This window comes from Sceloporus occidentalis, unplaced genomic scaffold, assembly GCF_023333645.1.
Source record: "Sceloporus occidentalis isolate IW3139 unplaced genomic scaffold, rSceOcc1.0.p SCAF_51, whole genome shotgun sequence".
NCBI lineage: Eukaryota > Metazoa > Chordata > Lepidosauria > Squamata > Phrynosomatidae > Sceloporus > Sceloporus occidentalis.
The window spans coordinates 6040728-6065871 of NW_028317031.1; the positions used below are offsets into that span (position 1 = coordinate 6040728).

At 39.6% G+C, this 25144-nt stretch overlaps 1 protein-coding gene across 1 annotated transcript; it reads right to left on the minus strand.

Moving 5' to 3' along the window:
* Window positions 1-8635: 8635 nt before the first annotated feature.
* LOC149288531 (vitamin D3 hydroxylase-associated protein-like) lies at window positions 8636-21948 on the minus strand. Its single transcript, XM_089491689.1, has 16 exons — window positions 21868-21948; window positions 19182-19406; window positions 16521-16634; window positions 15804-15947; window positions 15112-15245; window positions 14586-14792; window positions 14162-14202; window positions 13696-13820; window positions 13216-13341; window positions 12521-12618; window positions 11688-11787; window positions 11411-11454; window positions 10248-10287; window positions 9690-9798; window positions 9083-9228; window positions 8636-8761 (listed from the first exon to the last, which is right to left on the minus strand). Exons 1-16 carry the CDS (start codon window positions 21946-21948, stop codon window positions 8636-8638), a joined length of 1860 nt encoding a protein of 619 aa, XP_089347815.1.
* Window positions 21949-25144: the final 3196 nt, after the last annotated feature.

Consider the following 25144-nt stretch of genomic DNA (forward strand, 5'->3'; position numbering starts at 1 on the left):
GATTTATTCTAGGGATGAACTAAAATGAAAATTCTGGACCAAAACATTCAGGGTTCACTTAGCCAAAACCGAAAATGACCCCCACCTTTAAAAATAATAATAAAAACTCACGTTTAATAAAAGTAGGTAACACACAATTGGACAAAATTAGCAATATGACTTGGCATGATAGGAGTGTGATTGCTAACAGCAATCACACTGCTATCATACCCAGGCAACCAGTAAATGCTGGTACCTAGGCATGATGGGACTGTGCTCACTGTGATTCCTGTTAGCAATCACACTCCTATCATGCCAAGTCAGCCAGTACATGCTGGTACAGGGTGGCTGTAAGTGATGTGCAGACCCCATACTGCTGGCAGCATCACTACACAAGGGGGGCAGCTAGCTAGGTTTCAGCATGTACTGGCTGACTTGGCATGATAGGAGTGTGATTGCTAACAGTAGTCACAGTCCCATCATGCCTAGGTTCCAGCACTTACACATCCATCCAGTAAATGCTGGAACCTAGGCATGATGGGACTGTGATTGGTGTTAGCAATCACACTCCTATCATGCCAAGTCAGCCAGTACATGCTGGTACAGGGTGGCTGTAAGTGCAGACCCCGTACTGCTGGCCAGGTTTCAGCATGTACTGGCTAACTTGGCATGATAGGAGTGTGATAGCTAACAGCAATCACAGTCCCATCATGCCTAGGTTCCAGCACTTACACATCCATCCAGTAAATGCTGGAACCTAGGCATTATGGGACTGTGATTGCTGTTAGCAATCACACTCCTATCATGCCAAGTCAGCCAGTACATGCTGGTACAGGGTGGCTGTAAGTGCAGACCCCATACTGCTGGCCAGGTTTCAGCATGTACTGGCTGACTTGGCATGATAGGAGTGTGATTGCTAACAGCAATCACAGTCCCATCATGCCTAGGTTCCAGCACTTACACATCCATGCTATCACACACACACACTCATTTATTCATATAATCATTAATTCACAGATTCATTCCCTCAATCACACACACTCATTCAAACACCCTGCCCACCCCCTTACCTGCACTGCAGCTCCTCGATGCCGCTCACAGACTTCAGCAGGGGGCGCGGCCTCCCTCTGCCTTCTCTGCTAAAGCACAGAGGAAGTAGGATGTCACGTGAACTCCGCTTCCTCTGTGCAGTCCAGAAGACCCTCCCACAAGTAAGTAGCAGGGCTTGAGGTGCGGCTCGTGTAAGATCGGTTGCCCTGGCTGCCGATCTTACGCGGGCCGCATTTGGCCCGCGGGCCGCATGTTGGACGCCCCTGCCTTATTTAAAAAAAAAAAACCCCGGTAGTTCCGCCACTGGTGGTGAGCACTGCCAACTTTTCCATAATGCGTGTTTACCTTATTGAAATTGACATTGGATTTCCAACCGATCATGTTTTTTAGGAGTATATGTACCATTTTCACGCAAAAAAAGTTACTCTTTGTGGGCAACATGAAGAAATGGCCCTGTACACTACTAAACTGTATTTTACATTTTTGCAATTTCTCAACACATTTATCATTGTTTATATACACATTACTGTCACTTTAGGACTCTAGAACACTATGATACACTCCTACCCTGCAAACGTTCCTACAAAAATGGGACATCAGGGGAGAAAAGAGGAACAGGGGAATTTAGGTCCAAAAGATGAACTGCACCTCTACACTTGGGTAAATAATGCATATTGTCTAACCTTGAATGAGAGTTCTTAACCCTATATAACCAATTTCCAGGGAATATCTGGGAGAACTCCTGTTAACTGGTCTATTCAGGGGTTTAAATGCCTTCTAGATTCTTGTGAAAGTTTTAGGAGCTCTCTAGTTAGTGTTTAGGAATATTTCCAAAGATTCTATCACTGGTGAAAGTATGAAATAAACCAAAAATAATCTTATTAGCTCCTCCTAAAGATCTCACAAGCTGCGCTGCATTGTTTTACAGTTCTTTGCTTCTGATCTTTGCTTACTAGCAATATTATTAATGTATCATTTTTTTTAATTAATATATTAAATCAGGTTTGTCTTGGAATCAACAAACAAGATCTTGACAAGAACAGGTGTTCCTGTGCGAACTTTTGTACCTTGAACTTTGCTGATTCTGCGGGTTGCATGCATAGTTTATAGATCATTGTATGGACTCGCCTGGTATGTTCCGTGAGTTTCTATGGTTGCAACATATGATATAGATCAGGGGCGTCCAACATGCGGGCCCGCGGGACCTCGAGGTGCGGCCCGCGTGAGATCGGCAGCCAGGATCACAACAGCCCTGCTGCTTACTTGTGGGAGGGTCTATTGTCCTGCACAGAGGAAGCGGGAGGCCACGCCCCCTGCTGAAGTCTGTGAGCGGCATCGAGAGCTGTAGTAGTGCAGGTAAGGGGGTGGGGGAGGGTGTTTGAATGAGTATGGGTGATTGAGGGAATGAATCTGTGAATGAATGAATTTGTGTGTGTGATAGCATGGATGTGTAAGTGCTGGAACCTAGGCATGATGGGACTGTGATTGCTGTTAGCAGCTAGCCAGGTTTCAGGTGTGATTGCTGGCAGCTAGCCAGGTTTCAGCATGTACTGGCTGACTTGGCATGATAGGAGTGTGATTACTCCTATCATGCCAAGTCAGCCAGTACATGCTGAAACCTGGCTAGCTGCCCCTTTGTGTACTGATGCTGCCAGCAGTATGGGGTCTGCACTTACAGCCACCCTGTACCAACATGTACTGGCTGACTTGGGATGATAGGAGTGTGATTGCTAACAGCAATCTGCTAACAGCAATCACAGTCCCATCATGCCTAGGTTCCAGCATTTACTGGTTGTCTGGGTATAAAAAGAGTGTGTTTGCTGTTAGCAATCACACTCCTATCATGCCAAGTCAGCCAGTACATGCTGAAACCTGGCTAGCTGCCCCCCTTGTGTATTGATGCTGCCAGCGGTATGGGGTCTGCACTTACAGCCACCCTTTACCAGCATGTACTGGCTGACTTGGGATGATAGGAGTGTGATTGCTAACAGCAGTCACAGTCCCATCATGCCTAGGTTACAGCATTTACTGGTTGCCTGGGTATAAAAACAGTGTGTTTGCTGTTAGCAATCACACTCCTATCATGCCACTTCATATTGTTGATTTTTTTTTGTCCAATTGTGGTGTGTTAACGCACTAAAATTGGACAAAAAATACAATAACTATTAATTTATATATGATTGTTGACAGCACTCCTATCATGCCCAGCCAACCAGTACATGCTGGAATCTGGGTATTGCTGTTAACAATCATAATATATAATTTGTAGTCACAAAACTTTCTAGGCCCAGAAATCAGTGAGAGGAAAAGTAAAGGTTTTGTGTCATTTACTTTATTTTAATCTGCATATCTTATTAAAGGCCATATTTTCTCATAGTGAAAAATGAGTGCGGCCCTCGCACGGATACAATTCTGATATAAGTGGCCTACTGCAGAAAAAACTTGGACACCCCTGATATAGACCAAGGGTGTCCAACCTGCGGCCCTCCAGCTGCTGCAGGACTACATCTCCCATACTCCTCTGCCAGCCATTGAGCTGAAAGAGCATTATGGGAGATGTAGTCTTGCAGCAGCTGGAGGGCCGCAGGTTGGACACCCCTGATATAGACAACGCTTGTGGAATTTTACATGATTCAATATAAACGTTCCAACTGCTCTATAATGATTTATTGAAACAGTAGGGTGCATACAATGTGTCTACTAGTTCCAGATACTCCTAGATTTTAAGGATACTCCTTAAAATCATTGCTGCCCTGCACAAGGCACTTTAAACGCTTTTTCGGTTTATGGAGCTATCTGGTGGCCTTGCCTTAACCTTTGTACACAGGTAGCGGCTTAGATTCAATGACAATAAAACACCAAACCTTTAAAACCAATTGTAAATTCACATTTTATATTTGCAGTTAAAGGTGGCACTAGAGGACAAGGCTTTAACAAGACTTTTTGTGTGACTTCCTGACCTATTGATATTGATTTTGAGTAAAGATATTAGAATGTAGTATTTTATTTATCCAATTTAATGTATGCAATACATGAGTTTCTATAGACATTACTGAGACTTTTAAGGCTGTACATTAGAAGCATTTTGTGGTTTTGCAAGTTGGTTTTTGTGGTGCTTGCAACCCTTTAACTTGACTTCTGGAACCTAGATTTACTACATTTACTGGCCTAAAGAGTTGTAGGAGTAACAAGAACTCTCTTCCCTTAATACTATATATATATCTATATATCTATCTATATATATATATATATATATATATATATATATATATATATATGCATGCCTTGTGTGAGATTCCAAATCAATATTAAAATCTCACCTGTCACAGGGTACAAAACGAGGGCACCTTATGATTGCACAATTTACAAGTTATTCATAGGGTTTGGGGGTCTTGGGGAAGTGTGCACGGTTCTTTGGTTGCTGTAGCAAATTGTGGACCCTCTCTCAGTCAAGGGGCCTAGGTTATAGCACAGAGTGGTTAATACTGTGAAAAAAATAACACAATGTTTATTAGAATAAATGTTTTTCTTTGTTGGTTTGTTGTGTGACCTTGAGGCATATGAATATGCTAAAAAGAATCCTGTTTGCATCATCATAGGTCCTTCTGCAGGGGCAAGCCTAGGGTTTAGTGGCAGCTGGGTACAGTATTTCTATGGCGCCCCCAAGCCTTAACTAACACACACACATACTAACATGCAAACTTGCACTCACTCTAATACACTTACACTCTCTTCCATCATGCTAAGGCTTACCCCTTGCTCTCCAACACAATTAGCTGACACGAACACTCCTGCTTACACATAGCCTGACACACACACACACGCTAACACCATTGTTAGGGACCAGGAACCAGACGGACACAGAACATAAAGTGAAAAACACATTTTAATGGGATAACCAAGCGAACAAAGCCAAATCATGATCCAGGAGCGTATACCAAAAGACAACCAAGGAACCAAGATGGGTGCTCAGACAAGCCAGGCTCAGGAATACGGCGATCAGCGAGGTCAGGAACAAGCCAGGAGTCAAGAGCCAGGAGCCAGTGGGGACGTCAGGGAACACCAAAATAAAATGCACAGGCCAAGAATTAAACTATAGTTAGATTAAACTCTGCTCGTTTTCAATGTGCGGAAGCTCTGGGATTACGTACTGCGAGGAGACTATGCTCTGACTTCAGAACCAAACCTGGCCCATAGCATCCAATCATTGTCGAAGAGGAGGTGAAAAATGTCACAGGGGTGAATTTGGACATTTGTTTTTCTATTATTTCCAACATCACATTTAGTCTCGTGGACTTTGTGATTAATTCGGCAAGGCAAAATCAGTACTGCGAACAAAATAGAACATTAAAGTCTACTAAAACAAATGTTTTATTTCTGTTGTGTGACCTTGAGGCATATGACAATGCTAAAAAGAATCTTGTTTGCTCATTAAAAATTATCACAAGTCCTTCTGAACATCACAGAGAATATATTTACTATGCAACGCCAAAATAAAAACACAAGGCAAGAATTAATATAGCGTTTCGTTTTCCTGATACCGGACTTTGATTGAACACAGTCGGTGGGTTACAAGCTTCTGTAAAGTTTGCATAGGTGCATAGGTACAGGTATTATGTTTATACATGCTGCCGGGAAACTAAGGAGACTATACCCTGCTTCAGAACTTAACCCCACAATAACAAAGAGCTATTTTTATTTTTTCCATATGGTCGCAAGGGGAGGGAACACCCAACCAACGCTCTAATATACAGTACCAGACTCATATCACATGTCACAAGAAGCCCAACAGGCTTGTTGTCTAAAGGCAATATAAAGATGATACAAAAGGCAACATGTAGAAAACCAGGTAATACAGCACATAGCACCAAATGGAACTGCAGCAGAAGTCTTGTAAGGGGCACAGGAACCGTTCCTTTAGAGAAAAACCAAACATCAGAGCAGCTGGCAGCCAGCTTGGCACAGCGTTATAGAGGCGGGCTGGCCAGACAAGGCAATTAGTAAGGGTGTGATAGAGTGGGTATGTTTGAGCATGATGTGTGCATGAGTTGTGAATTAATTTTGAATGGTCTGAAAAGGCCAGCGCTGGGGCTTACTGGCAGTAAGTATATCACGTGGCTGAAGACATCTCCTGCATGCCGGGTGGCAAATGCTGCTTCATTTACAGAACGGGACATTGAAATACATTAAGCATTTTGGCACTTGTGTACGAATCTAGACACCAATGAACTTTGCACATTCTGTGGGTCACATGCATAGTGTATACACCGATCAACCATAACATTATGACCACCTGCCTGATATTGTGTAGGTCCCCCTTTTGCTGCCAAAACAGCCCTGACCCGTCGAGGCATGGACTCCACTAGACCTCTGAAGGTGTGCAGTGGTATCTGCACCAGGACGTTCGCAGCAGGTCATTTAAGTCCTGTAAGCTGCAAGATGTGGCCTCCATGGATGCATCCTGGTGCCATGTGTTCTCCAGGTAACCAACGCACCCGGCCATCCGCTTGACGTAAAAGAAAATGTGATTCATCAGACGAGCCACCTTCTTCCATTGCTCTGTGGTCCAGTTCTTATGCTCATGTGCGCATTGTAGGCGCTTTCGGCAGTAGACGGGTCAGCATGGGCACCGACTGGTCTGTGGCTATGCAGCCCCATACGCAACAAACTGCAATACACTGTGTGTTCTGACACCTCTCTGACACCTTAACCGCTAATGACTCTCCCGCCTATTCGCCGCTTTTCCTTCCTTGGTTCACTTTTTGGGAACACCCCACAAGAGCTGCTGTTTTGGAGATGCACTGACCCACTACTCTAGCCATCACAGAGGAGTAGGCTGATCGGTGTATGCCAATGCATTAATATATTCCATCACCTTGTATGGTTGCAGAACCTGATATAAACATTCCTTGTTAAACATTAAACCATTCAACATAAATGTTTGAACTCTGGTACGTACAATGTGATCACAAATATCTTGTTAAAATGACCGTACCTTGTAAATCTAACCAACTCTAACAGTAACATTAGCCGACCAGAAAGTAAGAGATGTATTTTTAAAGTGTTTTTGGTTTATAGAGTTATTTGGATACACTGCCTTAACTTTATAGTGGATTAGATTCAATAACAATAAAAAACAAAACCTTTAAAATCATTCCTAAATTAACATTTCAGATTTGCAGTTAAACAGTCAATTAAAAATATCATTCGGTAAGTCATGGTTTTCATCAGGATTCACTCTGACCAAGACCCCACTGTAAATGTGTTTGATGGACTAAGGGTCAGCTGATTAAGAACGTTCAAACCTTCAAGGTATATTGATTGTCAGCTCACTTTGTATGTTTGTAGCACTTTGATATGATATGTTAGAATGGGTTCACCTACATGAAAAAAATACCATAAAACAGTGAATAAACTATTTTTTATTGAATCTGATTAACATACAAAGCATCACAAATCAAAGCATCTCATATTTGTAAAGGTATCATTGCTCCTTGCTATAGAATCCTTGAAACAGAGCCATTGTGAGGATTATGTAGGATGCTGAAAGGGAAGAAGACGCTGGTACATGCAAAAACCGAGATACTATTTCCACTTAGCATGCAGTGTATTAAAAAGACACGAAGTATAAAAAGTAATTCTCATGCAAAGTTTGGGAAAATGGCCTCATCGCCATAGCAACCAACAATTCTTGCTGACTGGACCAGGGTGATAAGACCATTAGTCAAACTTTTCCCCCACAATCACAGTCAAAATCTATAACTAGGAGGTAACCAAACACCTGGAATTCTCACTTATTCCAAACCCAACAGGGCTGGAACATGGACATTAAAAACTCCGATAGCACCTTTCCTGGATTATAGGAAAATGTTTATTACACGCCTATTTCATAATGAATGTTTCTTTTATTGATTTTGCTGCTTATTTGCGATTGTTCTTTTCTATTCCTAAATTTAAGGGACGATAGTAAGATTTTGAACATACCAACTGTTAATGAGCAGAGTTTCTTTACCCAGCGAGGAATTATGTGTTCAGGGTCTCCTGCGATGAGCCCAGGTGGGTCGTTCAGTGACTGTTTCTCAGCCCTACTTAAAGAGTCCCCTCTGGTTGTGTGAAAAAGAAAGAGAAAACTAGCACTTTTGGGCAGGAAGTGATGGCTAGAAATTAAAATATTCAACTAAAACCATTGTGAGAGCTCATATGTTGCTGGAGGTCCTCCAATGTGGGGCTGTTTGTATGTCCCAGGTGCCCCTAGGCGCAAATAGTGCAGGTGCCTAATGCTATGCTTATATTTTCTGAGTACGGCAACGTTAGCATTGAACTACAGTAAACCCCCTGCAAAATATTAGGATCTAGTGTGTCTTTTGTGGGGTGAAGTCCCTTTCTTAGGAAGTCTACTTCACGAAACGACTAGTGGTAGGAGCTTGACTAACAGCAAATTCTTTACAGGATATCAAGACAACAAAGAATGAAAGTCAAATAAAAGTCGCCATCGCGTTTCCTGATTCATGCTACTATCACACATTAATATACTGTTGATAAAAGGACATTGGGCTGTGATGTCATACAGCTGCCTCCACGGAGGCTGGCTGAAAGTAAAAGGTCTTCACTTCTTTAGGCGGCCACGAGCCACACTCTCCACCTCTTTCATCAGACGAAGACATTGCTCTTCTTGCCACTGTAAAGCCACACACTGAACAGCCACGGGGAGTCCCACGCCGCCTTCCATTCCCTACAAGTTAATAAAGATAATGATGTCATTACTCTTCGATGACATGTTTTGCAGTTCTTAATTAAAAGATGAGCGCCTTGAAACATGCTTGGGAACATATGTCATTCTTCAGCAGCTGGCCTTCAAGGACCAAGGCCACCTTTTTACTCCAGCATGTTCCTGTATACATGTATATAATTAAATATACCTTGTATAAGGAAAATTCCAATTGATTTATATACATTTATTCTTTTTTGGGTGGTGATTTTTGCTAATGAGTGTCTATTAAAAGAAAAAAAAAAAGGAAAACACTGGGCGCTGTTGACACAATGTAACTCTCACCTTAATGACCTCTTTGTCCCAGGGATCATTATAGTAACCTTTGTAATGCTTCAGCTCTTCCTCATCTTCGGGAGTAACGGTGGTCACAGGCAGAACCCCAGTAGGGAAATTCAATATGTTGAACAGCATGGTGAAGCAAAAGCCAGCTGGAAAACATCACACAACATCAGCTCCATCTTTAAAAGGAACAGGTGAGAGAGTCATTCCCAGCAGGACGCAACATAACTTCAAATTGATGTTTGTGCAAACTTTTTTTTACAAGAAAAAAACATGAAATAAATGGGAAAAAAAGGTAAAATGCATGTATGTTCTGTACTATAGCCTTTCCCGGAGCGTGGACGTGCTTTATGGCAGTGTTGTACAAAAGTCTGTGGGGCAAGGCAAAAACACTCTAATTAAAGCGGAAATCTAAACATCACAGTAATGTGAATATAAACTACATAAAACGAGCGTGTGAATTAAATTATGTAAAAAAAAAAATATTATGCCTTACTCAGTCGCATATAACAGATGCGTACTGTATGTAATGCTTAAAAAATAGCTCTCACACATTGAGGGGAGAAATAATAAAAAAAAAATAAAAAAAAATGAAACACTATGATATTACCAAAGACTTTGCCAGGACATCCAATGTTAAAGGCAGGGCCTAGCATGGGGCAGAGCAGAGCATCTAACCCAAGCTTCCTCCATTCACTAACGAACTGGCAGCGATACTCCTGTATATACCAAAGAGATGGCATAAATAACAATGAATTTACACGATGCTCTATTATCTGGTTCGTTTGTGACCTTGCATACCCTCACCTAAAACTCACAAACGTTATATCCCTCATGTTAGAGACGTCTGTAAGTAAGACTAAAACCAATGTTTTATCGTAATAGGCTGGTTGGCATAGCTATTACTAGGTGAGATTACTAATAGAATTCTGTGCTACTAAACCTCTTCCTTCAAGCAGATAACCAAGGTTCTATCCCAAAGGTTAACTCCTCTAAACTCGACTTCTTAAACATGCACGCTATAAAACAGCCTAGATCTATCATTTACCACCAGTGCTAATTAGTGAATGAAATGTACTAGATCTTGTAACACATGAAAAAAACATCAGAGCATATGTGATGAATGCACCAAAAAAGCACTTTATATGAGACAGGCTGATCATAATACCTTTATGGCAGTGTTATGTTTCCACAGTTCTTTCACAGAGCTGAAAAACAGGAACAAACACACAGTAACGAGTGAATTAAATACCACTAACAGGCAAATGAGAGATAATAACTGCTGTCATTTGTAGTTTTACATATTTCTTTTTTGAACTGCTTGCTTAAGGATTTTACTCCCCTTTTTGGTAAATATTCTCTCATTTTCCCACATCCAAGTAGGTTTTTAATCTCTTACTATCACTTTTGCCAGATATTCCTATTATTCATCAATATTGAAGCAACCTATTCATGTATATATTTCGGCATCTTTTGTTGTTACCTTGACTTAATTATAATGCAGCATTTGTCTTGAGGACTTAAGGACTTTATATGGTCTGCCGTAAAGCAACACCTCCGTGTGGTTTATTCACTAAAGGGAGAGTTGCCAGGAAAGCTTGTAGGAGACTTATGTTTTAGATCCTTTACTTCGCTACATATTACGAAGAGCCAATTCAAGTGAGCCACTGCTACAGGAAGAGTTTTGCTGGCCCTGTATAATGTATAGTTGAATCAGTTCTTCATAGTCTCCTGACAAATTGAATTATACCTTATACAGGGCCAGCTCATCCCTTATTGCTGGAAAAGCTTGCTAGTGCTGGCCTTTAATAATGAATGGTGAGTTTGAGAGAGTTAAAACCACAATGCTCCCTAGTGGATAAACCCGTGTTGGGTGTGTAAGCAGCAGTGACACCTACAAGTAACAAAAATGCAACAACGCGATGTAGAACAAAGCAAAGCAAAGAGCATGAGAAAAAAAATATATATTTTTTTTAATTGATTGAACGGCTTGAGTTAAAGCTATTTAGGACTGTTAACTAATTATTAAAAAGTACATTTGAATTGTTGTTATTTATGGAATGCGGCATGTCTATAGGCATCATTTCGAGAAGCTCTCAGCCACGGAGCGCCCTCTAGTGGAGGGATATTGATCTGGGATCAAGTCAGATCTGCTCCTTCCTAAACCACCAGGGACATCTATACATTGCGATGTAGGGTAATCAGCATGCTAAACAAAGCAACGATATTATAGGCGAATATGAAAACTGTGCAATAGGATGGGTTACAATGTAGCGTTTGAAGAACTTAATAAAGCCGGTGAGTACAAAGCTTTGAACATTAAACACTCACCCCACTCCACAGTGTGCGTTCACATGGTTTGCAATTCGTGGAAACTAGGATAGAACACAAGTTGTAATGTAAATAAATGACAATGATTCTTAAGCTTTGTAATATACCCTTTGTAATATAAGACCTTATTGCCCTCACTCCCTGCTAGAAGCAAAGGGGATTTGTCCCATCCAACGGAGGAGACGTATGTCCACTCCGGGAGATTGTACTTTTCAGTGAAACAAGGATCTCCGCTAGATCACGCGTGTCCCACTCTTTATGATCAGGTTTCACTTACCACGGGCCTCATAAAAAAGGACATAATCTTCTTAATGAAAGCCGGAATCTTATACAATAGAATCTGTTGTTTTAGGTTGGAATCCACAATATCTGCATTGCTGCAATGCAACAAAGATGCATTAAGAAAAAGACAGTAAGTTCCCCAAACCTACGTTAAGAACTTAAGGGATGGTACAATAATTGGGCGAGTAAATTATGCTAAAATAAGTTCCATTGACAATCAGAGCTAAATGGCTATACGCATAGTTTAGTTTTTGGTCTACAAGAAAAAAGTACAAGTAACCAAGACCTCTATCCATCCTCATCTCTTTGCTCCCAACTTTTAATTGCTACAGCATGGAGGGCTTTGGCTCCAAGACCTTGGAGAAGGCAGCATGAAAGCAGCTTCAGCAATTTACGGTCCTCTTGGTGGTCGGAGGAGAGAAATCTAATCTAATCTAAAAGTGGCTCAAATTCCTTAAAGTTATCATTTTAAGGTACCTTTATGTATACTTGAAATCAGGAATATTTTAGTCCTGCTCATTTATTTTTTTATCGGTAATCCTTAAGATTGGGTGCCTCTTTTATGATTAGGGGCCCAAGAAGCTTCCTATGAACATAGAAAATTCATATGGCTGTCTATTGATGAACATTTGCAAGATAACCTATGGAGTATATACATGTGCATCCCAACGAGGATGGAGGAGTGAAGGGTTAATATCTTATAGTTTTATAGTGGTAAAAAGTAGACAATGAATACAATTTGTTAACATTTTCAAAATAATTTGGAGTTACATAAAGTTTTAATTGGTAAATAAGTGGAAAAGAAAATCAGAAATGTAGCATGCTTACAATTTTTCCACTAGCGTAGTCCCTCCATCGGCAAAGAAACCACGGATGCAAAGTTCGTTTAGAGCATATTCTATACGAGGTGGCGTGAACGGAACCAACTGTTTAAGAGAGAGACAAGGAAATGTGATAGATTAGAAACCTAAGATATATTTCAATGAATAGTTTAAATCTGATCTAGAGTTTACTTGTTCCCCATCACGCAGCCTTGAAGAACACTGGATATCTACTGTTTGTTCAGCGCTACGGAATATGATGGTGCTATATAAAACAATAAATAATAATGTATCAGATATACTTATTCAAGGACAATTCTAGACGGATAAAGACTTTAGCTAGCCCTACCATAGGTCCGGAAGGGTCCATTGGACCCAGGCGCCACTTAGTGGGAAGCGGCATTAGAGGTGAGCCACTGCCTCACTCCATCAATCAGTTCCACAGTCAGCAGTAAATGCTTGGACTAGAGTAAATATGTTAGTGTGTGTAAGTATGTGAGTTTGCGTGTATGTTAGTATCTATGTACTGTGACATAATAGGTATGAGCTTTGTTTGGTTAGAGGAGTTTGGGAATGGTTTGAGTGGATTTTTTCTTTTTCTTTTTTTTTGGGGGGGGGGTATCAGTCTTGGTCCCAGGCAGCACAATATCTTGGGCCAGCCCTGCTTACTATTCTTTATATACGAATGAATATGTGACTGACCTTGTGACCAGCCTCTTCAAGCAAAGTTTTTGTTTCCTGAATAGCTCTTCTCATGGCAGGAGAGGGTAGGAAATAGCCGTCAGTATCATAAAATCCAATAGTGAGGCGCTTGGTACTGTTATAAATCTAAAATGAAATCATAGTTATTTAGGACACAAAATGAGCATTAAAATCTGTTTTGAGTAGATTTAATGCATTTTAATAGTAATGCATAATTTATTATTACCGTACATTTGCTTACAGAATGCATAAAGGTAAGAAAGTCTGAATTCAATGCAGTCATATGTCTCCATCTAGTGGCGAAACTGAAGAACTGCTTTCTGTATCACTTCTTTATACTACATATGATAACTGATTAGTGTAGCCAAAGTTTCCAGAGTTTCACAAAGTGCTGTGATGTGAGAACTATTCTTGGTAATTCAAATAGTTTGACACTTCTGACATTGATGTACAAAGATTTCCAGTTTATTGGAATCATACCTCATCTCTGAACGGAACCGGAGGGACAGTAGGGTCCAGCTGGAACATATCATCACACAAAACTGCTTTCATAAACAGAGCCAGGCTGTCCACATCACGTGCCATTGGTCCAGGCATCATCACAGCTAAAAGCATATAAAAAAGTCACATCCTTAATAATTTCTTTAAAATATCCTGTTTACACACCATTGCCGTGTACCCTTCTATCATTCATGACTATGCTCCAGGGGAAGGGTTACAAGAATTTAAAGAATCATATTATTGCACCATGATATCCAGTTAATAGGGACATGATTGTCTTTATTGTGAAGGTGTCTACTTCCTTACAATATCACATTTTAGAATATACACAGTGAGTGAAATTATCCCTAGGTCTTCTCCTTTATAGAAGTGTCTCGCTCACAATGTAGCCATCGGGAAGTCTGGAGCATTTTCTGATTATAGTTTGGGATCTTAAAAGACAAACCTGATTTCATTCCGCTGACAGGTGTAGAAAATCCAATAGGACTGAAAGAGAGAATGTGATCGTTATAAGAGAATTGTCAGACAGTACATTTTGTTTTATATGGAAAGTAAGATGGTGTCTTTGATCGAAGTAGATTTTTTGGGTAAACAAAGAAAAACATAAAATTTTAGGACCTCTGAATTCTCTTCTCCGGATGACAAACTTGAATACTGTATGCTATAAAGTGAAATAGACCTTACATAGATCGGTGTTCATCTGTCAGTTCCATGGATCTACTGTTTGAAGACTCATCCGGCAGCAAGCACTTGCCACCATCAATGGCCACGTCCAATTCATTTCTGTAATCTGCTAGGGGATGCTGCAACTTGACATCTGATAATATTTCTGAACCTGGATCTCATAACATCATGAGAATAAAACCAACCTCAGCCTGTCCCCAGATGGCTTCAGGCCACAGATCCCACAGAAACTGCAGGGCATGCGGATGCTTCCCAAGACATCAGTTCCCACACCGAGGACAGCGCCTCCTCCTGCAATAAGCGCCCCTTCCCCTCCGCTGGAACCTCCGCAGGTCTTCTTGTGATTGTGAGGATTCAAGGTCTGTCCAAAAATCGAGTTGCTGCAGTCAAAACTAAAAAAAATACCAGAAAGTCACAACATAAGAATGTAACGGCATATGTTGTGCCAAGTAGCATACATTTTAAGCTATCGGTAATTTTATATTAGCTTAATGTCCCTTTTTCAGATCTTAATCCTTGTATAGTATGTCTTTTACAGATTAGAATTGGATATTAAGAATGATTCACTATGGCATAATAAAATTTACTTTTTTTTTTAATATGAACATTCGTCTAAAATTGTGGACAGATAGTGTTCAAAAGTCAATGTAAAGTTTGGGAGGGTTTTTCAAACTCTTTGATGGTAAAAAAGAACAAACAATTAGCAGTTACTTTATCATAGACTGTGGAATGTTGGTTTTCACGAATGGAATAGCCCCCTGTTTCTTTAGGACTTGGACAACCACACAGTCTTCTTTATCTGCATTTCCAAGCATTTGTACAAGTCCACAGTGAGCGTCATGACCCTGAAAGAAAAAGAGTAAATGATGATTTACTAAGCTGAAATGTTACGGTTTTACATATATCTGTATGTATCTACAGTATCTACACCTACATCTAAGATGTTGTCTTTTTAAAACATTCTCTCCATGTTCTCCCTTCATGGAGGATGTTGGGTAATACTTGTGAAACTGTGCAATATGTTTGTAGAAGATAAGCTTTGAGTGAAGTCATGGAGACTTTCAAAACTACAAATTAAAGATGAAATCTGTATCTCTCAACAGCAATCTGCATTCTCTGCTGGGTCCATAAAGGACGTTTGGGCCTACATTCATCTACTTTCTTAGACAGAACACTGTGTGTACCTAGGGAGACAGAGGGAATAGACATTGCCCTTCTCACTGGAAGATGACCTCTAAAATCTTCCCGGCCAGTATGGGGTATGCATAAAACCAGAGTTAGTTAATAACACTAATTAATATTTCATTAAACGACCCCTTTGTAAGGTTGTCCTCCATCCATGCGTCTATTTCTAAATACATTACATGTAAAAATAACAAATGGAGTTGGGTACCCTGAGTTACCTTGTATCCAACATTGTCCTTCAGAGAGATGGGAACTCCGTAGAGTAAACCTTTCTCCGTCTGCTTCTTCACTTCCTGGAGTTGAGCCTCACACTCAGGCAGAAAGTCCGTCAAACAGTTTAACTCTTTGTTAACTTCTAAAGCCTTTCAAAAAGCAAAAACAGTAACGCTTAGAAAAAAGGACTCTCTTCCTTAGGGAAACATTGTTTGTGTTGATAAAACACAATTATTTAGTTTTTACAATGTAGCTAACATTACATTTACCATATGAACCAGACTGTTATTATAATTCCTTTTAATATCATTTGTAACAAGGTTTGTTATTCAGCAATTGATGAATAAAAAGAAAAATTGCAGTGCCAAAAAACACCTAAAAACATCTAATTCCTATCTTACCTTATCTTCTCCTCTGCTGAGTTAAAAGAGCTATATACGTTCAAAGTCTTATTACCATAGCAACCAGTGGATGGGGCTCTAACACCATAACAAGGGTTGTATCACCATAACAAATAAATAAATGAATATATGAATAGTGCAATCTTTCCTTACCTAAATTGCCAAAATTAATTAAAATAGCACGAAACTTTTGATTTTTTTAAAGCAATTACTGTCATTTTGGTGACATGGTTCTAGATGGTTCTAGATGTATTAATGCTAGTCAGTACTGAAACATGCTTAGTATTCTTTGCTCAGTGCTCTTATACATTAAATTCTTACCTTTTCGATGTAGACGTACAAGGCGCTCTCTGGAGATAAGGTTCCATTCTTAAGCTGTTCCACCAGCTCTGCCAATGACAGGGAAAGTATACGGCTAGAGTCAACACCGGGATTCTGGGGGAAAAAAAGCACAATATGGTAAAATATGTAGGGGAAGAGAACATCCCAGAAATCAGAGGCGGATTTTGTGTAATGCTGTAATGCTGACTTGGAAAAAATTAAAAAAATTCAGAAGATCAAGTTGTTTAAACAGTTCCAGTTTCAATTACCTACTGTCCCTAATTGCTGAAATCCTCTACGCATTTTTGACCAGGCCCACCTGAAAATATTTATTAAAGATATCATTTTAGAGCACTGAGGGGCACCAACGTACATTTTGCCTTGTTCTCCTGAATTGGGGAGTCGGGTTCAGCGGGCGGCTGATGGGCCATACAACTTGGTTTAATGTGTTTGGAAACCTCCTGCTTAGGTTTAAAACCCTGCAGCTGGCAGGTTGTTAACAGGTTACGGTTACATGGTTAATCTGACCTAGGGATTTCATTTCTTATCCGCAACAATAGATCCCGTGATTATTTAAGGTGTGTAAAAGAGGTTGGACCTTGTGGTTGTCACGGTCTCTAAGTCTAAACAGTCATGTAGAGGTACTATGGGAAGATAGATAATCATTAACAGAACAGAGTTCATGCATGTGAAGCGAGGTTCTAGGGCAGGGGTAGGCAACCTTCAGCACTCCTGATGTTGTGGACTACATCTCCCATAATGCTCTTACAGTCATAATGCTGGCAAAGCATCAAGGGAAATGTAGTTCACAACATCTGGAGTGTCGGAGGTTGCCTACCCTTTGTTCTAGGGTAAAAGTTACTAAAGAAATATTAAAACTACAGGTTTTATCAGGTCGCAAATTAGCCTTTAGCGAGCCCAAGTTAACCAATTAGTAAACATCAGAATAGGGATTAAGAAGGTTGTTATCCGTTTTGATGCAATCTGCTCTATAATTCAAAGGAGATATTCTACTCTTGGATAAATTTGACTTGAGCTTCATTATACGGTATAAACAATAGGAGCATCTCAACATTCCAACATTAATTATTCCTTATGCAGGTGACCAGACCCCATTCAGCCTTTCTTAGATGGGAAGCTTGGTAGTTGACCTCTTATACCAAAGATGAAACATCCAACGCTCTGATATTTCACCCTTGTGGGACTACACCTCTGTTATTTTTATGGTAGCTATTTGCTAAGATATAGAATGTCCCTACTTGGCATTTGGTAACCTCAAGCTCTTGGAGTTAGGCTTGAAAATATGCATCTTCATGGTAAAAATTTTCTGTGAATGAAGTTCTTCCTACATATAGGTCATGAGTGTCCATGAACAGTTGACACTCATCATTGCTTTAGCAGAAGTTATAGAGAAAGCCGGTTTAAAGTTCCAGTTTTCCACAGATACTCCCACTGGAGCATTTTGCAATATTTGGCCCAACTTTGTATTGCCATCACAATCGCAACAAATTGGACTTGAAGTGCGTCAACAAAAACTAGTTAGCAGAAGAGCCGCCAGGCAAGCTACTAAGGATTACTGGACAAAGAGACTAATTGCCTTCCTCTTCTTACATTCTTCAGATACGTCTAAATCTGTTGCTGAACTAAAACTCAGGAGTAATAAGTTAGGCTGGTCATCATGGGGTTCTAGTTCAAAAACAGCTACAGACTTACCCGCTGGCTAGATTGGACAGGCAACACTGAAAGGGAATAATGCGGGGGTCATACTGTCATCCAGGTGGAGTCATCTGTGTAAAAAGCTGTGTCCAAACTATGTCCCCCTAATGCTCTTGGTATTAGAGATCAGAGGGTACAAACATGGAAAATTCTTTTCATCCCTTAGGTATGTGACTATATGAACAGGAAAGTAACCTTGTAAGAACTAAACGTACCATTCATTGTATCAAGCTGACTATGTTCACCACCACCAGTGATGGTGTCAAAACCAACTCAATCTTTCTGCTACTAATACCTATAGTTATCCAAACCAGCACCCTGCTTGCATATCCTGGCACTAAATGACTTTGTCTGTCTACCTTTAAGCCCTCAGAAATAACTACTCCTAAATCCCTATCTATCTATCTATCTATCTATCTATCTATCAACAAGATGATATATTCAATAATATATTCTGCCTTATACACCGTAAATGCATTATTTTACACCAGTATGGAGGCTCACCAATCTATGAAAACTTACTGCAAGCAGAGAAACATGTTCAGTGGTTTTGCTTGCTTTAACACTTTTTTCTAGCATGATGGGGTCATATTTATTTAGTCATATATACTACTTAGTTACAGTGATATCAAGTAGCCACAGGTAGAAACATCCAATAGACCAACTAAGCCTTGAATATTTACAAAGCTGCTGAACATTTGAGAAGTGAATACCCTGGTGGTTGCGCACAAACTCTTCAAAAATACATTGTTTAAGTTTCAGACAGAAACAGTATAAATAATCAAAAAATCCATAATCTTAATAGAAATAGCATTTGGAACCCAAGCGAAAGACTACTCTGTTGCTGACCAGAGATATACGTCCCTCCTGCAGATGGTAAGCAGCGGTCACCGATCATTGTGAGAAATATGACTACCGCAATCACTTATAGATGTAGGACTATACCTGCACCTTGTACTGAGAAACCATCTTCTCCATAAGGTCCAATCCATGGGATCTCTGCATTCTCGCTCGCCTTATTTTGTGTTTAGCATTTTTCCTGTCCATCCATCGAAGTATTAGGAAAGTGGCCACCACGCAACAAAGTGCCGAAATAACCAGGTGATTTGCCACCACCTCAGGCAGAAAATGTTGAAGTGTTTTCAAAGGCATTTTGGCTTCGCTGTCCGTCTAGAGCAATAACTGAAGGTGTTTGCAATATAAGCAGCCGGGCACTACCCATCCCATCGAATAATAACTCCCACCAAATATTGTCTGTGGTCACAAGGGCATTGCATTGTCAGGCCGTCGTCCAATTGCTCTATTACAATGCTTCACTTTTTCCATTCTATTAATCCAAGGATCCTAACAAAGTATGCATTGTCCTGTTTGTTGACTATGTAGCTATCAATCAGGCAGCTGACGCTGACAAGTCTACAAAATAACAGTGGGTTTTTTTCTGCCCTGCAGCTTTTTTTCCCAACGACAAACCCTGGGGGCATTTTTTTGGGGCACTAAAAGTGGATCTGCACCTACAGTAATAAAAGTACAAAGTATACGACCTATGTAATACACTCATGTATTTGCAGTTATACTTTATCTAAACTGCGTTAATGTTGAGTGATGATTTTTTTGGTACGTTTTAGAGGTAGTTGAATTAATTACCGTATTAAAGGGTTGCAATAAGTTTATGGGGGCTGATATCATTCTAATCTTGTACCAAGTACTGGATAGGCAGCTATCTCTGGCATGCTGAGAAACAAGACAGAGGAATTTATAGAGCTCGGCAAAACATTACATTTGGTTTGCTGGGATTTATAGTGAATATCGCTCGATTTTGCCCCTTTTTTTGCAACGCAATAGCTGTAAAAGCAGCAAAACCTGAGAATATCCATTCATTAATATCCTGATGCGCATGCCAACCAGGGCCATCTTTCACACAGGGCAAACAAAGGCAACCGCCCTGGGCCCAGGTTAACCTTAGGGGCCCACAGTAGCTGCCCCTTGGATCCATTAATAGCCACCAAAGTCTGAAGGTCTGTCCAACCACCAGCACAGACTTCTTCCTTCCCAAATCTTTCCTTGCTCGTGACCTCATCACCTGCTGGTGATGACCACCGATATATGACATAATCTGGTGCCTCGCAGCAGGGGGCACGCAAACCACGACTGAGGGACTGTTTACAGAGAGGTCTGGGCAGGTGGCACACAGACACGAGAGGTTGGACTGGGAACAAGCTTGCCCTGGGCCACATAAGGGATCAAGACCACACTAGTTACCTCTTGAAGCATTGCATGTGTTGTGACATAAAGACCATAACATGTGACATAACATATAATGCACTTGTTCGCCCCACAACACATAAAGCCAGCTTCATCCTTAAGTAATGAAGAACTGCAGTTAGCATTGTGAGCATGCTCAACACGGCCATAGTTTTTTTTATCTGTACGCCAATAAATAAAATCTGATCACAAAACAAAAAAATGAAAAGTAATCTATACACTTGTTGTTGCTAGCGCAACGTATAAAGCGCCATCTGTATGCATGACACGTGGACTTTGAGAGTCAGAGATGTAAGGGTAAGACATGTGGAGCGCCATGGACGGTCATGCACAAAAAAATAATTAATTTACTAATACAAACAAGTAGGAATCAGAAGAGAAGAATCAATAGAACATGTACCCTAACATGATAACAACTTCCTCTATTACTTTTAAGAGCTTTTGTATAAAGATATCAGTATATGCTATAGATCTTAGAAACTAGATGAAAATGTTATATTACAACTTCTCTGTGCAATATATAAACACACAATTTGGAGGGTTCTCAAAAGATGTTGCAAGCACTAAAAAACAAGGGAAAACAAATTTCTGGATTATTTCCACAATGGAATAAACCAACCCAAATGAGGTTAGCTATCAGCCACGGTTACATAGTTGGCAAAGAGACAAATGTAACATCTTACATAACTCCAGTGTTGACATCCAGAGGCAGATAGCCATGGTCTATTGCTATATTTAGGAAAGCCTTCCCAATTAATTAGTTTTTAAAGTGGTCTTGTCATGTTACAATATATATATATATATAAAAAAATAAATATATATAAAAATGCATTAAGTAGCATTAAACAATATCCAGTATTTATTATATGTTAATATTATTACCGATCTCCAACATCTGGACTTTTGCACCATTTACAAACATTTAAAAAAAATGCAAAATGATTCAAATAAGGAGGCTGTTCTGCTAAATATTATATAGTAACCAAAAGAGTAGCAAAAATGTGTTATTTATGTTATTATACATGTATATGGTTAAAAGTTTTTCTGATAACATGTTTAAGTATTGGTCATAAATGTCATGGTTTTCTAGTAGTATAATAACTTTCGGTGTATTGTGCTGGGAGAAGGTTCCTTGAACCTATGGACAGTAGAAGATCACCCTCCAAAGTGCATCTGTTACCCCAGTCATTAGTCAGCATGATTGGTGGGGTATCCTCTGGTTATTCCAGAAATAAGATGGAACATACTCACCCTGTCACAGTCTGAACACTTTTTTATGTTTTTTATACCCCCATTAATAAAGAAGATACCCAGACAATTCCAAAAAGAATGGGTCCGTTGTTAGAATGACCTTCTGAACCCAACCTACCTTCTTATTAAAATCTGCAGTTGCTTTTTCCATAAGATGAAGAGCATGGTCTCTTTGCTTTTGGGCTCTGTCTATCTTCATCCTGGTACGAACGTAGTCCATACATTTTAGAGTCACGGTAGAAATAATCAGGCAACATGCAGCAGAGAGGAATAAATTGTTTAGGGCAAATTCAAGAAGAATCCAGATCATTGTGTTGTCCCCTGGCAAGGAACCACTCTTAGCTCCTTCTTGCTTTAAAGGATCTCACCACTGGCTTGTTACCCCTAAGATAGCTAAGGCACTAGTCAGTATGGCTCAAAAACTGAACTGGAATCCACATTTGAGTCTCAGTTCCTCACCAAGTATTTATCTGCAGTGTTCTTCAATCAGTGGATGGGTATCATCAATGAAATGGCACAAAAATTGATTGAATGTTTGTAATTCAAAGGTGAAAACCAGTAAAGTCGGTAGTGTAGGTTGAGATAAGTATTTAATCATAAACCATAAAAAGAGATCACAAACTCTATATGGACATATCTGCTGTGCCTGCGCCTACTGCCAAGAGATCTGATTATCTGACAGCTGAGAAGGTCTGTGACTCCAATTGGTTTCCTGGGGTCGTCAAATCCAAGTATCCGAAACAAGATCAGGGTATCATAAAAATAGATATGGCAAAAAGAGAAGGGCAGCAGGCCATGAAATTCTTAACCCATTTAGCCTTAAGAGTACAGCACTAAATTATCACTTGTTCACAGATCAGTCTGAGTTATTAATTACTAAAAGGAAAGTTCCATGGAAACAACGTTGTTCCCCCTTTGAGCACACAGTGCTATATACAGTAATGAGATACTGCATTATCATTAAACTGGTTTTATCTCATTTTGTTCCTTAAAACGTATTTTATCCGCACACCTGGAGGCCGCCATTGTTGCCAGTAATGTGATATTTTGAGTGACTTTGCCTTGTGCAGAGAAAGTTCCCCAAAACATTACGAGTTACGGCAATGGCGGCCTCCAGGTCTACAGATAAAATACATTTTGGGGAATACATCCTTATCATCCAGTTGGACCCTCTAATTCTTTGTGGCAATGTTCCTCCTCAGGTTCTCATTAGTCAGAGAGTCCAACTGGGTGATTAAGAGTGAGCCATTCTATTGCTTGATACAGTCAGCATGATAGCACATCAGGGGGTTTGTTTAGTAGATTAGGACAAAATGAGAGAGGAAGCACACGTACAAATAGCTGCCTGAAAACACTGCAAAACTAGAACGGTCTTAAAAAAAGGAAAACAACGCAGTATTTTTGAATATAGATTTTTAATCAAACATTTCCCAAACTTTGGGCCAAACTTTGAGCTTCTTCAGACCAACCAGGCTATTAATGGAGAAGGGACAGACTGACCTACTCCTTATACACCTTGGTGTCTCCTAAAGCACTAATCCCACAATGGAACATGATCTCCGTTGAAAACAAAATTAATTGTGGCCGCATCAAACATTTTGGAACATGAGGTTACTTGGACAAAAGTACTTAAAGGGACACTGCCTCATATTTACTATAAAGTTTAAATTATATACAGATTTTATTCCCGTGATGCTAAATAACATGACAATATATGTTACCAGCACAATGACGCTTTACAACTCTGGAAAGCCTTACAAGAATAAAACTCCTCATATACAATTCCACCTTCATTTTTTTCACACAAAAAACATACCAAGAAGGGATGTGCTGACCTTGCAAATAATAATAATAATAATAATAATAATAATAACAACAATAAATAATAAATAAATGCAAAAAAAAAAAAAAAAAAAAAAAAGGGGTCACTGCGGCTGGAACTTCAAAATGCATTAGTGATGTAAAGGAGATTCAATTCTCCCAAATTTCCCAGTTGTAACAGAAAATTAGACAGGGGAATTAGGGTAGCGGCAGCCAAAAGAGAAATTGAACAATACATGTCCTATGCACAAAAATCAGAAAAAATGATGTGTTTTGGTTGAAAATAAAAAACACGGGAATAAAATTATAAAAAAAAAAAAGTAATATATATGGGTTGTTATTTTTTAACAACCCATATATAAAAAATGTTATTTTCTTGAAAGAAAAAAAAAATACTGCATTAAGTTTGCATCTAGAAACTTGTATTCTAGAATTTTGACATCCAGAAGTTACTGCAAAAGCACAGACACCACATTTGTATTTCTGATGTAGTTTATATAATCTCTCAACATTATGTCCAAAAATGCAACATTAACAAAAATATTTATTGATTTCAATATCTTATTTTTCATAACCACCATGGTGACATCATCACACTTTAATTACAACATTCACAGGTTTTCCATGATGCAATTAAACAAGAAAGATCAGCCAATGCTATGAACATTTTTTTTGGACCATACCTTAGACATATAACGATGTGACATCTTCTCCATTAGTCCAAGACCATTGTCTCTTAATGTTCTCGCTCTCTCTAGCTTCATCTTGGTCCCTTTTTCTCCCATCCATCGTACAATAAGGACAGTACCCACCAAGCCCAGAAGTAAAGTCACAAAGAACAGATCTGCTACGAATTCTGGTAGCAAGTGGCTGAGTATTTGCAGGATCATGGTGGGGAAGCAGAGAATTCGGCAGGAGCTGCAGCTTTGGAGACTCCAAAGTCTTATCTGGTATACCACTTAAGTCATCTGCACAGGAATCTGACTGTCCAAGGAGTAGTAGATAAAACCTGAACTGGATCCCCACAGGAGGGGGAATGTGTACTTTATAAAAGCAACCCATTTCAAACCTGCTTTTAAGTCTAGAATGTAGAATGCTACTTTTTGTTGTTTATTTAGAAAACACTTATATTTAACATTTAAAGGGACATTGCTCATCGAATGTTTACTTAACAGCACCGGTGCCCATAAGGCTGTGATTAACATTGTGTAATGGGCCAAGTCCTACGGTATCTGTGTTACTACTAATACTAATCTTTATGGTGGGTCTTCACAATGTCCATGAGGTCCTACCTTTCCAGCTTTTGTTAATACATTGTATATACGGAATCATGCGCTAAATTGGATGATCAGCGAAGCGTTACATATTAAATGTAGTATTATTTACAGAATAATCCCAGCCCAGCTAAAAACCTTTACACAGATTTCTTATGCTGCACAAACGGGGCGGCACTGACACTTTTTATTTCATGTTTTAATATTGGAAGGAAAGAAAAACTAAATATTTTCTTTCTTGAATATATATAACAGGACAATTTGTTTGAGCTTCAGCTGTTGAGAAACGTCAATACATTG

Bases quoted from the DNA above. Each gene is read 5' to 3' on its own strand.
- LOC149288531 (XM_089491689.1), bottom strand. From the start codon at position 21,948: ATGAAGATAGACAGAGCCCAAAAGCAAAGAGACCATGCTCTTCATCTT. The intron at 10,288-11,410 runs GTGAGTGTTTAA...CCTGTTTTTCAG, and splicing joins AACGCACACTGTGGAGTGGG to CTCTGTGAAAGAACTGTGGA. The intron at 9,799-10,247 runs GTATTATGATCA...TGGTATATACAG, and splicing joins AACATAACACTGCCATAAAG to GAGTATCGCTGCCAGTTCGT.